At 39.8% G+C, this 11,334-nt stretch overlaps 1 protein-coding gene and 1 pseudogene across 3 annotated transcripts; one reads left to right on the plus strand and one right to left on the minus strand.

The window, feature by feature from the left end:
• The first annotated feature begins 399 nt into the window (after positions 1 to 399).
• T20B6.2 lies at positions 400 to 5,843 on the plus strand (annotated as a pseudogene). 2 transcript variants are annotated; one of them is made up of 10 exons: positions 400 to 440; positions 488 to 652; positions 1,132 to 3,460; positions 3,524 to 3,769; positions 3,817 to 3,975; positions 4,046 to 4,309; positions 4,795 to 4,927; positions 4,977 to 5,136; positions 5,194 to 5,420; positions 5,465 to 5,843. In that variant, coding segments are annotated over exons 1-10 (4,103 nt in total). The 2 variants fall into 2 exon arrangements; another variant differs by having other exon boundaries at positions 3,817 to 3,997; positions 5,465 to 5,841.
• A 566-nt stretch (positions 5,844 to 6,409) lies between these two features.
• idpa-1 (Glycine Rich Secreted Protein) lies at positions 6,410 to 8,256 on the minus strand. Its single transcript, NM_001381793.2, has 3 exons — positions 8,188 to 8,256; positions 6,661 to 7,325; positions 6,410 to 6,568 (listed from the first exon to the last, which is right to left on the minus strand). Exons 1-3 carry the CDS (start codon positions 8,196 to 8,198, stop codon positions 6,480 to 6,482), a joined length of 765 nt encoding a protein of 254 aa, NP_001367907.1. The 5' UTR covers positions 8,199 to 8,256; the 3' UTR covers positions 6,410 to 6,479.
• Between the last annotated feature and the right edge of the window lie 3,078 nt (positions 8,257 to 11,334).

Below are 11,334 nucleotides of genomic sequence, written 5' to 3' on the forward strand. Positions count from 1 at the left end.
TAAACACAGACAGCGTTCGATGTATTATTTGTAATTTTGCAATAAATTTTCAGTTTAAAATTGTTTTCTGCAAGATGCCGGAAGATTCAGTGTTTGCGTATTATTGGAGCTACAGTAGCCCGCGAATTTCAAATTTTGTTTTAAAAATTGAAGAAAAAGTCTTTAGTAAGTAATTTTCTACAGAGAATTCAAAAATAAACCTAAAATTTCCAAGAATTTTAGTTTTTTCTCGATACATTTTAATTTCCAATCATCCGGAACATTGTGCTTAAAAATCAAAGAACGCCTTTTTGGAACAGGTGAATATGAACACATTAAGCATATAATAATTGATAATAGTCTGTGATGACAAGAAATTCCGATTAAAAGTCTGAAAAAATTAATTATGTCAATTGGAAAGATCGTGCTCAATTTATCCCAGTGACACGCTGCAGTATTTGGTAAGTTATTTTTTTCATTTTGACAAAGTTAATGTTTCATTTTTCAGAGTTCCGAGCAATAGCGATGCGGTATTTATCCAATTGGCCTCTAGTTATTTGGATAATAATAAAAATCACTCAATTCATTGTTAATGGACAAAATCATGCACAACCTGATACCTATTTGCCCAACAATCTTCCCAAGCTTTATCGATCTTCGCGTGATGCACCAGGTATTTACAATACTTTTTATTGGTGTTGTCCCTAGTTTTAAACAGCAAAAGAGTTCAGTTTCCACAAGTTTACTGGAAATTTGAAAGAGTGAGACTTTTGCGAATTACTATGAAATTGTAGGAAATTATATTTTTTGGTCAGCTTTGAAGCTTTGAACCTTTGAAGCTTTGAAGCCTGCTTTGAAGCTTTGAAGCCTTGAGCTTTGAAGCCTTAAAGCAAGTTTCGAAACCTTAAAGCAAAAATTTTTCTATTTAAAGTTCAGGATGACAATCGAATCGCTGATCTATGTTTACTATTAGTGCAGTCACTAGGTATTTCGCAAGATTTGGTGATGTGGAAGCACTATATCCTTTTTGAAATTATAATAGAAATGAACAGAAAAGTTTTTTTTTTGAAAGGCCAAAGGTCAAACTATAATAATTTACTTCAGTCCTTTATTTCTCTATATACAACTCTTCCAATATTATTATTATTTCAGTTGACAAGCTCACCAATATCCTGGAGAACATGCAATCACTTGCTCGACTCGTCAATGGAATATCACTGGAGATTGGATTAATGGATGGATCCATACCTTCTGATGATGCAATTGCGGAGCTACTCCACATGGGACCTGTCAAGCTTCAAGAGCTCATCTCTATGGATACAGCTGCTGCCAGTAAATCAATCAAGGACCTTGGAACTCTGTCTGGGACACTCCAAAGCTCTCCTGCTGAAGTTACTACTCTTGAGAACCGGTTAGTTATCCTTGAAGCTATTCGGAAAACTACGTCTATTCCAAATATGTTTCAAGAGGAGTTACCTGGGAGGAAGGAATATGAGGCTGAACTGAAACGGCTACCAGAACTTAATAACACATCAATAATCATTTCTGAAATGATTAAAAATGTAAAAGCTGTAGAAGTGGCATAGGCAGCCGACAAGTGCGATAACAAACACATTTTCCACAGTTTTCCTTGATTTGAACACGACAGAAAATAACGCAAACGAGTTTGAGCAAACACTTGTTTCGTTGAAATTGCTCGATTCCATCAAAAACATGTCAGCGTTCCTTGAACCGTTGTACCAGGAAAGTGCGTTCCGCAAGGAACTAACCTCGCCGGTGTCTACAACAGTAATCTATCAAGCTTTGAATCAGTCCAGTGAACAATTACAAACAATTCGGAAATATGCTTCAAACACTAAAGCATCCGAATCTGATTTGAAATCTATTCAACGACTGATCAATAGCCTAAATTCCGCAAATATCGTCACCTTCTCTGCCGGATTTCCCAAAGGACCTGAGGATTTAGCAACGCTTTCTCAATCACTAGATAACAAGTGGGTTGTAAAGCACATTGCAAACAGTTCTAACGTCGTCAATGAATTGAATAAAGCGTTCGGGGCATTGGAAAATTTGAGAAATAGATTGACAACGGTACATGGCACATGGGCACAGTTATCCGTCAGTTCCTATCAAAAGTCAATTGAATCAATTGTTAAATTACAAGCGGATACGGCTTCTCTTCCAGAAGAAACTGATGTTTCTGGTACCATTGACCTTCTGAAAAACTGCGATATAGATCGTCGTTCGGCATCAATTCATGTGAACAATTTAGTTCTACCACTGCGGCTATCAAAAACTTGAATGAAGACCTTTCCAAAGTTCTGACATATGATTTGCGGGACTATGTCGAAAAACTTAAAGATCTCAGTTCTTTGAAAAACATCGTTGAGACAACCACTGATGATGTACAAGGAAAAGCTGCCATTGAAAAAATGAAAGCTGATCCAAAGTTTGAGGAGGTAAAAACTATATTAGTTACTTTTCAACAACATTTGGTCAGTCTCAAACAGTTAATCGAAGGAATCCATTCATTGGCTGGCAAAATCAATTTTTCCCTGATTGATGATTATTATAAGGAGATTAATGAACCTTTGTACAAAAAGTTTTACGTTTGTCTAGGCAACATCACTAACAAATGGCCAATCGTTCAAAAAGCTGTATCAGTTGTTCATCAGGTTCGAAACTTGACTCAACAAACAGTGAGTAGCGCTGGTAAAATTGTCGAAGCCGTCTCAAACTCCAACCTCAAAAGCTTGCAAGTCTCCGGCAATCGAATGAGGAATGTAACAATTCGAGAAGCTTTGGCTCTCAAAAGTTCATTCCCAAATTCGCAAAAGAATGCACTCAATCTTGGAATGGCAGTTCAAGGATTGGCACAAATCAAGTCACTTTTGGAGAATCGGAAAAAGTTGGAGGAAATTGGGAATCAAGTTGATGCTATCAGTGAAGATGCAAAAGGAGTTATGTCGTTGACTGTGGAACATCGGGAGAGTTTAAATAGTCTGAAAAATCTTTCAAAATCCATCAAGTCGCTGTTCAAGGAAGTGGAACAATTCATCGGTTCAGTAAATGGTTTAAAAGAAACACGGAGAGAGAGGAACGCAGTCAATTTCGCCAGTACTGGACAGATTTGTGTTGAAGCTGCGAAGCTTGTTGGGATTCCGAGTGTTGGTGATGTGTCTGCATTGAAGGCCGCGGTTGTAGCAGTGAATCCGACAAAGTTCTCAAAAGTGATTGATGCATTGGATGTTCTGGCAAAGATGGATCTCAACTTCAAGAAGTACAATTTCCAGTCAGCACCTGCTTCTTTGCAAGCTCTGGACCTCTTTTTTGTTAATTACCCATTACATGCTCGTCCTCCACCGACTCCGATTACGCCTTCTGGATCCGCTTCTGCACCTGGCTCGGGATCTGCCACCAATGGAACCAACAGTGCTTCTAATGATGGTCCAGAGTCATCTAGTATGATGTGGTATATCATGTAAGTTTAATGTTTTATTGCAATTAGTAAAATAATTTCAAATTTTCCGATCTGGCGTTGCAGTTGCACTGGTGTTGGTGGCAGCCGGAGTGATTGTGTATATCATGATGCGGAAGAAACCAGAGCCCCAGAACGTGGAAAAGCCTATTCCGAAACCGAATCCTCCACCCGCTCCAGCCAAACCAGATCCAGTGCCAGTGGTTGTTGCAATTGATCCAGTTGTCCCAGCACCTCCTGAGGTCGTTCCGGAAGAAGTGAAAGAACTTGTCGTTGAGGATACCCAATCCTCTTTGATGTCTGACACTCAATGTAAGACTCAATTTTCAGATTAACCAAATAAAATTATACAATTTCAGATAGCTGTAGAGAAGACTTGGTCGCTTCACTTGCCGATCATTCAGTGAAAGCCATACAAAACCAGATGGATGAAAATTTCAAGTTGCCAAATGAATGGGCAAAGTTGTTCAATCGATGCTTTGTCACACTTGCAGAGTTGAACGTTACTGATTCTGATGGTAACAGTTCCGAGAGAATTTAGTTATCATTTTGGTTTTTGTAATTTGTTTTATGTGAATTATTTTTCAGACATCTTCCGTTCATTTGCGAGCCGAGTACAATGGCAGTTTTGGAGGGATTCAAGAATCCATTTATCAATGCCAATGTGATGATGTTTGGGAGTACCGAATGGATCATGGCGCATTTAATATTACATGCGGTGGAACCAAAATGTGTCGGGCGCTACAACAGACCCATCTATATTAGGGCAGGTTTGGGCAGGCGTCAGGCTCTGAAACCAGCTCAGTTGTACTAGTCCACTGTAGCTCATTTCAATCAAAAAATAAACATACGGTAGGCAGGCATAAGGCGCACCTAACGCACCGTAAGATTCTCATTCGTTTTAGTCAAAATCCCTACCAAGGCTCGGAACAGGGGCGCGGCAATTCTGCAAAATGGGCCAATGTGGAACGTTTTCCTGAAACTTTTAATTCAATTTTTGTGATAAAAAATAGAAAAATATTTGCTGTTTTTTAAAATATCTTTTAAAAATCCTCAAAACTTGTCTCTAAATTGAAAATTGCCAAAACAATTTCGATGATTTTTCTGATTTTACCTGCAATTTTCAACTTTCCAACAATTTCTGAGCACTTTTTCGGTTTTTCCAAGTCAAACAAATATTATTTTCAGATGAAGCAAATATTTTTCTATATTTTAACACAAAATTTTGCTGAAAAATATTGTGTGAATAGGTCATACATAGGTGATTCGAAGATAGCAAAAAATTAGGCAATATGAACTCGATAACTGTCGATTTTCTAAACGATCAAGTTTTCCAGGGACCAATGGACGGAACAGAGGATAAAAAGGACGGAAATCCAAAAAAATCGACTTGTGAGAAGCATTGGGCGGTTATTGACCAGCACAACGTGGCGATTTGTGTTCAATTGTGTAGTTTTGTGGAGGGAGAAGGTTTTGTGTTTCAGTCAAAAAATAAAGTCTAAAATTTTTGCGCTTTCAGAGAAGAAGTGTGCCGAATACTATTCTGACAAAGTTGGAGGAGTCTTGAAATTTGGGCGATATTCGTTGAAGACAATTGATGTGAAGACTGATTTGAAAGAGTTCACTGATAAGAAGGGTTTCACGTTGTACACTGTGGAAATCACCAATTCGAAGAAGAAGTAGGCTCTTTTTTAGTTTTTTTCCTTTTTAAATATAAAAAGTATTGAAAATTTCAGAGACGCACCGAAGAAAACCGTGGACATTCTCTACTTTTCTGGATGGCCGGATCACGGAGCCCCACAAGAAGCATACCCGGCTCTGGAAATGCTCAAGTTCTGTGAGAGCTACAAGAAGAATGTGCTTGTGCACTGCTCTGCTGGCGTCGGGAGAACCGGAACTCTGGTTGCTATCAAGTATGGAATTGAATTGTGTTTGAAGAAGAAGGTCATCTAATTGAATGAAAGTAAGTTGGACTTTTGGACTACGAGAACATTGATTTTCTTTCAGTAATCATGCCGGTCCGCCAATGCCGTTACGGAGCAGTCCAAGACGAAAGCCAAATCACGTACCTCTTGCTTTTCGTGACAAAAGGATTGATGGAAAAGGTTCCGGTGACATATCTGCATAGCTTCAACGTCCTGCAATACTATCACAATCAAGTCATCAGTGGATTCTACCTGCCGACCGAAGTCGAACAAAACCCAGCAACTGGAAATTACACTGCAGCTGCGAAAAAGGCAAAGGTGGATAAGGATCTTCAATTGATGGGCGAGTATTGTAGAAAGAAGAGGAGAGAGTATGCTGAGAGTTTGCCGAAAGAGTTGAAGGATGAATTTATGGGAAAGAAGAAGAAGAAGGTGGATCCGAAGAAGGGGAAAAAGTGAACTGTGATTAAGAATTGAATGAATAAAAATTGTAGTATTGAGCCCGTTGTTTGATTCTCAGGCCCCGTCCTTTAGTCTTTTATACATCTCCGTCATTTCAAAAAAAAAAACTAAGCTGTGCAGCAGATAGAGCTGTAAGGCAAAAGAACATTTTTAGGCTTGATAACTTCGGCAACCATCAGTGGACTAAAAGTTTGGCTCTGCACATCTCTGGTAGTGATGTACCGATGTTTTTCGGGAGGTCGCTCTCCCAGCTCACCCTTAACAAGGCCTATCCAGGCTTTTCAATAGGGATAGTGAAAGTAAATTGTCCATATCTCAAGTTCCAGGAATGGTCTAAATTTACCACCAGTAACTCCTCATACATCTCCTGTCCGGAGGTTTCGGCTCATACTCTGAGGCGTTCCTGTACTCGGCGATGGAGCTTCGAATCAGTGAATTTCTTGTCGCTGATGATTGGATATGTAATCAGATATCTTCCTAAAGTCTTCCATTTGATACTGCTTCCCGGCTTATCAATGCAAAACGAGTCCCAGTGGGGTTCATCAAAACTGAGTAATATTATAGAAAGAATGCAAAAAAACTTTACTACAAACACAAAATAAGGCAATAAATTAAAATAAGTTAGCAGGAAACGGTTACTTCTTTCCACGGCACTCTCCATTCGGACATCCACCGCCGCCGCCACCTCCTCCCATCCCGTATCCACCTCCTGGTCCATAGCCTCCTGAAATTTTTTTTTGCTTTAGTTGTGAAACTTTGTAGTTTTTCACAGTACATCCTGCGGTACTTCACCGAAAAAGTAAAAGTCTTGCTCACCTCCATATCCACCGCTTGGTCCATATCCTCCATCACCGCCGCCTCCATAACCTCCTCCTCCCATACCACCTCCGCCATATCCACCGCCTCCCATTCCTCCTCCGTATCCTCCCATGCCGCCTCCACCGAATCCACCTCCTCCATATCCTCCATCACCACCTCCGCCATATCCACCACCGCCCATTCCACCGCCTCCATATCCTCCGAAGTCTCCACCACCGCCGCCGCCTCCTCCATATCCTCCCATTCCGTATCCACCAGGTCCTCCGCCCATTCCACCGTATCCTCCGCCACCGTATCCACCGTAGCCGCCGCCTCCGTCGCCTCCACCACCGTATCCACCGCCTCCATATCCACCGCCTCCCATGCCGCCGCCAAAGTCACCACCTCCGCCGTATCCTCCTTGACCATATCCTCCATTGAATCCTCCGAATGCTCCTCCACCACTTCCACCATATCCCCCTCTTCCGTAGCTTCCTGTCATAGCTGCGAATGGGCCTCGTTGGCCGCGAGTTCTAGGATCCTTTGCGATCAGGGGTTTGAGAAGGAGGTCAGCATCATCGTTCTGCGGAGCCAATGGATCTTCTTCAGGGGAAGAAGTTGTGTCTTCTTGAGCAAATGAGATGGTCCCAAGAAGAGCCACAGTGACTAGAGCTTTTGTTGATCTGGAAGTTCGAATCGTAATTTTTTCTGAGCGGGTTCAACCAGGCGCCAAATTCTACAGAGTTTGTTAAAATTTAAGTCGTAAAATGTACAAAAAATACCAAAAAACATTCTGCATTTAGCTTATAACATGTTACAATTTGATACAAACATGTCACAAAGTACAGTTCTACATTTTATGTGAAAAATTACTAATTCTAATTTTTGGCTTATATCCTGAGCCTTATTTGGCTTATCAAAAAATGGTCAACTGCAAAAATGAAGACAATTGTACACATTTTACACTGTTTTTTTCTCACAAGAATTTTGATTAAACTAACCCTACTTAAGTTATAAGCTTTTGAAGCGAAAAACTTAAGTTTATCTGAAAAGCCTAATTTTCCCTAGTCCCATGTTTTGGTTATATCTCTATACTCAGGGACCTATCAAAAAATAGTAAAGTGCAAAAATGAAGAAAATTAAATTTTAAATAATATTTCAGTTGACGGTATTTAGATAAAATTGAAAACGAAAGAGATACATGCTATGAAACTAATAGTAGTCTTTATTGGAGGAAATCGTTTTTAAAACTTTATATCTTTTTTGGTAATGGGTTTTCAAAAAAAAAGTAACTAATAGAATACTTGTTATACATTTTTATGTAAGATCAGTTGAAAGTTTTTCGATATTTTTAAAATGAAGCTAGATATGAGATTTAAAAAAAACTATCCAACTTTAATAGCTTATAACTCGGCTAGTTTTGGTTTTATCGAAAAATTGTTAACTGGCAAAATGTTTGTCAAACTTTACTCTATAGCATCTTAATTTAAAATTTTCTGATATTTTAATAATGAAGCTAGTTATAAGCCTTTCAAAATTGCCTACCTCAATTTCATCGTCTAAATCGAATAAATACAGATTGTGTGTTAGATGCGAAATGCACAAAATGACATGTCTGTGCACGGCTCCATCGCCTCCTTTTATACGTATCACCAGTCCAGAATCATGTCATTTTTTTGGCTGCGGGCCTAATCACCCTCAGCACCCGAGCTGTCAGATTGTTTGTGAAGAGAGTGTGAAGTGAGCCGTGTGGAGACGCAGACAAATCAACCGAGTCGTCGATCAAATTCCAATAAAAACAATATTCTCGCAGAGCTCCCCGAGCCGGATACCCGCTTGGTGACGATTTTTGGTGGTTTGGGAAGTGGGGGGTGAGAACTTGAGGCTCCAAGGGGGAACGGTGGTTTTCGATATGAAAAGATCAAGTTATGACGTCACGCGTTGTGATAAGTTGCCGAATTGGACAGATTTCATAAAAATTTGTTGCCGAAGCTGTTATTCTAGAAACGTTAGGTCGCCGAAATCGGCGACTTTGGGGCAAAGGATTGCAAGAAGTTGAGTTTCTAGAATTTTTGGTACCAGAATTCCCCGAAATTAATACACATGGTTGCCGAAATCGCTGATTTTTTAAATATTGGATGCCAAAACTGCAAAAAAAAAATTTCAAACGTTAGGAACGATTATCTTAGTTAGAGAAAAATGGTTTCAGTATCTGAATTTTTTTGAAATTTTAAGCTTATTTGAAAAAAAAAATACATTTAACTCAGAAGCTGTATTTTTCAAAAATTAAAAAGTACGGAAAAAACATATGGAGTTATTCTTTTTTATTTCAGAAAACTGTTCAGCATAGTTAATTAAACCAGAAAATACCAAATAAAGTATGCTTGCTTGTACGGAAGATTATTTTAAAGAGTTCTGGGAGCCAAAACTGCCAAAATTTCCAGTGTTAAGAAATTTGATTGCTGAAGTTCTCAATTTCCAAGAACTGAGTTCCCGAGGTTGCCAAATTTCCCGTTTTTAAGAATCAAAAGTTCTCCCCCAGCACTCCATTTAATCCAAACTTGCTCCTACAACTTTATGTGCTCTCGGAGCCCTCTTTACCCACTTGACAACAATTTGCCAATTAGAGCTTCCCCGTTAGCCAAAAGTCCTCCCTTCCAAATAAAAGAAGAAGTTTCTTCTCTTTTCGGAAACAATTGTGAAATCACTTGGAATTGGATAAGTGGGCAAGGGGGGTGTCTTTTGATTTCCGACAAAAAGTTTTGGGGGGGGGGGACAAGTAGGGTTAAGCTGGTGTGGAACTTCACTTTCTGAAATTTCGAGAATTAATTGTTACAAGTGTTTGAACTTGAACTTTTTGGAACTATTGGGGGAATGGGGGAAATCGGCATTTCAGGCAACTTCAGCAATCCTAATTGTTGATACATGCAATTTTGGTAACCAGAATCCAAATAATTCAATGCCTGGCAATTTCGCCGACAATTTTGGCATCTAAAATCGGGAAAATCAGAGATTTCGGCAATTCTGGCCACCGCGGCAAAAAGACAACTTCAGATAATCGGCAGTTTTGGCACATGGGGCAACCAAAACTGAACATTTAGGCACTTTATAAAGTATTCGGCTTCCAAGTTCACCGTAATCGACAATATTGCCATCTTTGACAACCAGTATTCGAAACGTTTTTTTTCTGTAAAGATTTTCTCTAAATTCGGCAACCCAATTTTCGGAATAGGCTTCTTTGAACAAAATATACTTGAAATCCGCAAATTCGGCACACATAACTCCTGAAAATTGGTAAATTCGGCAACTCGGGCACCTTGTCACCACTATGTCACATTTTGACCTTCTTGCCTGTTTTCTTCCGCGCCGAAATCCACTTAGCCCTTTGGAATTGCCACTCGGTTCTTCCTCTAATCCATCATCAGAAAAGAGTCGGCATGTGACAGGTGCCTCTCCCCCGTCTCAAGAAATACCATTTTTGCCGCATTGTTTGGTCAAGTGGGGGACCATCCGTCCAAAAAGCAGAAAAAGGTACTTAAGACAATTGGTTGGGGACTTTGGTGATTTCCGAGTTGCCGAAATTTCAATTTTTTTTTTTTTGGAAGAAAATGTTGCCGTGGGTGGCCACCGAAGAACACATTATTCTCTGACACAAATTGAGTTTAGTTTTTGATGTATTTGACCACCTCGTATGCATGCATAAGTGGGAGCATGGGTGTCCCTTATTTTGTGAGCTTGTTTCATTTTTCAAACTTTCATGTATGGGTGCAAAATTTCGGCGATTCAGGCAACCTGAACATTCTCTCATAACCCAGTTTTCTTCTCATTTTCCCACACTATCACTTTCTTCATTTGAACCCATAATTCTCCTCCTCCTACCATTCTAAAATGTTATCACCGACTTTTCGAATCACTTCTTTTTCATTTTGACCTACCTTCTTAGTTCTTTAACTTCCTCAGGCGTACTTGCCTGCCTACCGCCTCTATTCCAATTTTTGGGTGCTCTCTGTTTTATGAAATTAGAATTGGAAAGTTCAATAAATATTAAAATTTGTTTTTTAGTATGTAGAAGGCAGGCGTAGGCATCAATGTAGGTAGGTGTGCAGGCAGAAGATAGTGATTCTGGGACGATTTAGGCATATAGGAAAAAAGTATAGTGTCCAGGTAAATTTGTAGGAAGGCATAAGGAAGGCATATAGGTCAAATGTAGGCTTGTAGGCAAAAATTGAGCTAGCAGGTAGGCACCAGGCAGGCGTGTATGGAAAATGCATGGATGAAAGCATGCATGCAAAATTGAGTAAGTGTATAGGCAAGAGATAGGTTTCCAGGTAGGAAGGCAGGCGCAAGGCAGACATATAGGTCAAGGTTAGGCTAAACAGTCTTAACATAGAAGGCATCAGGAAAGCGTGTAATGAAAATGCGTGGATAAAGTTTTGAAAGGTGTGTAGGCAGAAAATAGGCATTCAAGCAAAAACGTTTAAACGCGTCAATGCAAACGTTAGGTATTGTGGTAGGCGTGTAGGCGCGAGGCAGGAATCCAAGCAGGCTCCTAGATAGTCATTCAGGCACTTGGCAGGCGTGTAGGTTAAAGGTAGGCAGCCTGTAAGATTTTTTAAAGTTTCGCGTTTTCTCCAAAATCTTCCATGTCATGCCACAAAAAACCAGAACAGCAGTCATCAAATCCCTAAATAG

This window comes from Caenorhabditis elegans, chromosome III, assembly GCF_000002985.6.
Source record: "Caenorhabditis elegans chromosome III".
Taxonomy (NCBI): domain Eukaryota; kingdom Metazoa; phylum Nematoda; class Chromadorea; order Rhabditida; family Rhabditidae; genus Caenorhabditis; species Caenorhabditis elegans.

Excerpts from the sequence above, each read along its gene's own strand:
- idpa-1 (NM_001381793.2), bottom strand. Across the intron at positions 6,569-6,660 it reads ACCAAGCGGTGGATATGGAG|GAGGCTATGGACCAGGAGGT; the intron begins GTGAGCAAGACT and ends AAAAAATTTCAG.